General features: G+C 45.1%; 1 protein-coding gene across 1 annotated transcript in view; it reads left to right on the top strand.

Annotated features, from left to right (window-relative positions):
- LOC138969620 (uncharacterized) overlaps positions 1-1,342 on the top strand; it is a 94,733-nt gene extending 93,391 nt beyond the window's left edge. Inside the window, exon 5 of the mRNA XM_070342480.1 lies at positions 1,299-1,342. Within this exon, the coding sequence (XP_070198581.1) occupies positions 1,299-1,342 (44 nt within the window). The remainder of the gene's footprint in view (positions 1-1,298) is intronic.
- Positions 1,343-1,788: the final 446 nt, after the last annotated feature.

Genomic DNA, 1,788 nt, shown 5'->3' on the forward strand with positions numbered 1-1,788 from the left:
ACTGTCAAAGCTTTAAGGGAGAAAATCTGAACTAGCGAAGTACCTCAAATGTTGTCATCCATATTTTACCCAACATCAGCGCTTGCCTGCACGGTTATCGGAGTATACTTCCAATCATGACAGCTGAATGCATGAAGCCTTCAACACCAAACCGCAACTTCTCTCCCTACATCAATTGTAGTCTTGCATGTATATCAGCTTATCTTGACTACAGATTCACTTATCTTTACGTAGCTTGTAGTCGTATCTTGACACAAATAAGCTTATCTTGCTTCAGACCTTTGTACGCTTGTTTGATCCCAGTCAATCGTGCAACGTGTCGCTGTACCTGCACGCTGTTGAGAATCGTCTGGACAATTAGTCTGTTGATGACCTGACAGAACCTGGTGGATTGAGGCCGCTCAACGATTAGATGAAACTGGTTCTCTGGGGAGCAGATATGGAAGGAAGATGTGAAGATGCTACGGGGACTCGACCTCCTTGAAGTGACAGGGTTTACACCTGTTTAAAACTATAGGTATTAGACATGTTTGAAAACAAAATGTCGGACTGGACACCAGGCTTTTTGTAATATCGATGTTGAATTCAGACACGGAACGCTGATGTAACGGCACTTAATCGGGTTTCATTGTACGGTGAGCGTTTCTCTGATTCAAAAGTAAAGGAACAGTTGCATTTTCTTCATAACCTTGAAGTTGCAGTTCTGTTGTAGCACTAGACTGAAGTTGTTCACTTGCCATACACATAATATTGATAACCTTGAACATATTTGAACAAGAATCAGTTTACACCTGAACCCCCCCCCCCCCCTTCCTCCTGGCCCTCCCCTACCCCACGAGTACTTGGTTCCTTTTGATAATGCGAGAACGCCTTTGCCTAGGTTTACCCTGAACAGTGACACAGGAGGGGGTGGGGGGTGGGGGGGGGAGAGAATCAAACGAGAGTAACTCACTAAATGTATCCACAGTCTCTCCGGCAAGACTTCTTCGGTTCCTCGAAGCCTTACGTGTTACCTTTGATCTGAGTTGGGCAAGACTTTGTTCCTGATATAAGTGTTCATCAGCGATGTTTGGTAACTGTTGAGCGAAGCTTGTTTACTCTTTGATCACTGTTGCATAACAAAGTAGACGCAGCGGTGCGAAGCCAACCAAACGAACGAGGGTGATCACCGATGTGAAGTGAAGTATAGAAAGTTACGCTATATACTCACCTTTACTGTGCGGTGTGAGGTATGGGGATTCCCGCGCACGTGCGCCAGTGTGGTTTGATCCACAAGGATTACGTGGTGTCTTTGTCAGGCTTCTTTGAGAGAGATACGCTGGAGATACGCTACCCGGGATGACTGTAGTTTTCTCCTGGGATGGTATTGCACGAGAAAGTGCCCAAGTTGGTGGCAACAAGCACTAGGTCAGATAACTTTGACTCTCAAACAAATCTTAATTTCACCCAATCCGACCAAGTGCTCAGATCCCACTCAGTAGAGTTTATCGGCTTTGTTGAAATTAAGATTTGTATGAGATGTCAACTAATCCGACCCCGTACTTGGGTCGCGCCAATTTAGGCACTTCATCGTGCGTGCCATGCCCTGTTTGTAACAGAACCGTTGCATCACAAGTGTATACGCCCTTATTACAGGCATTCGAGCGAGCTGGGAATTGCTAACGAGGCATAGAATTTTCGAATGACGAGGACTTTTGGTCTTTTTCAACTTGCAGTACGTTCAAATGCTAGAGCAACAGTAACATCACATAAGGCTTTCACAAGAGTATATTCTACACATACGTGAAG

Source organism: Littorina saxatilis, linkage group LG6 (assembly GCF_037325665.1).
Source record: "Littorina saxatilis isolate snail1 linkage group LG6, US_GU_Lsax_2.0, whole genome shotgun sequence".
NCBI lineage: Eukaryota > Metazoa > Mollusca > Gastropoda > Littorinimorpha > Littorinidae > Littorina > Littorina saxatilis.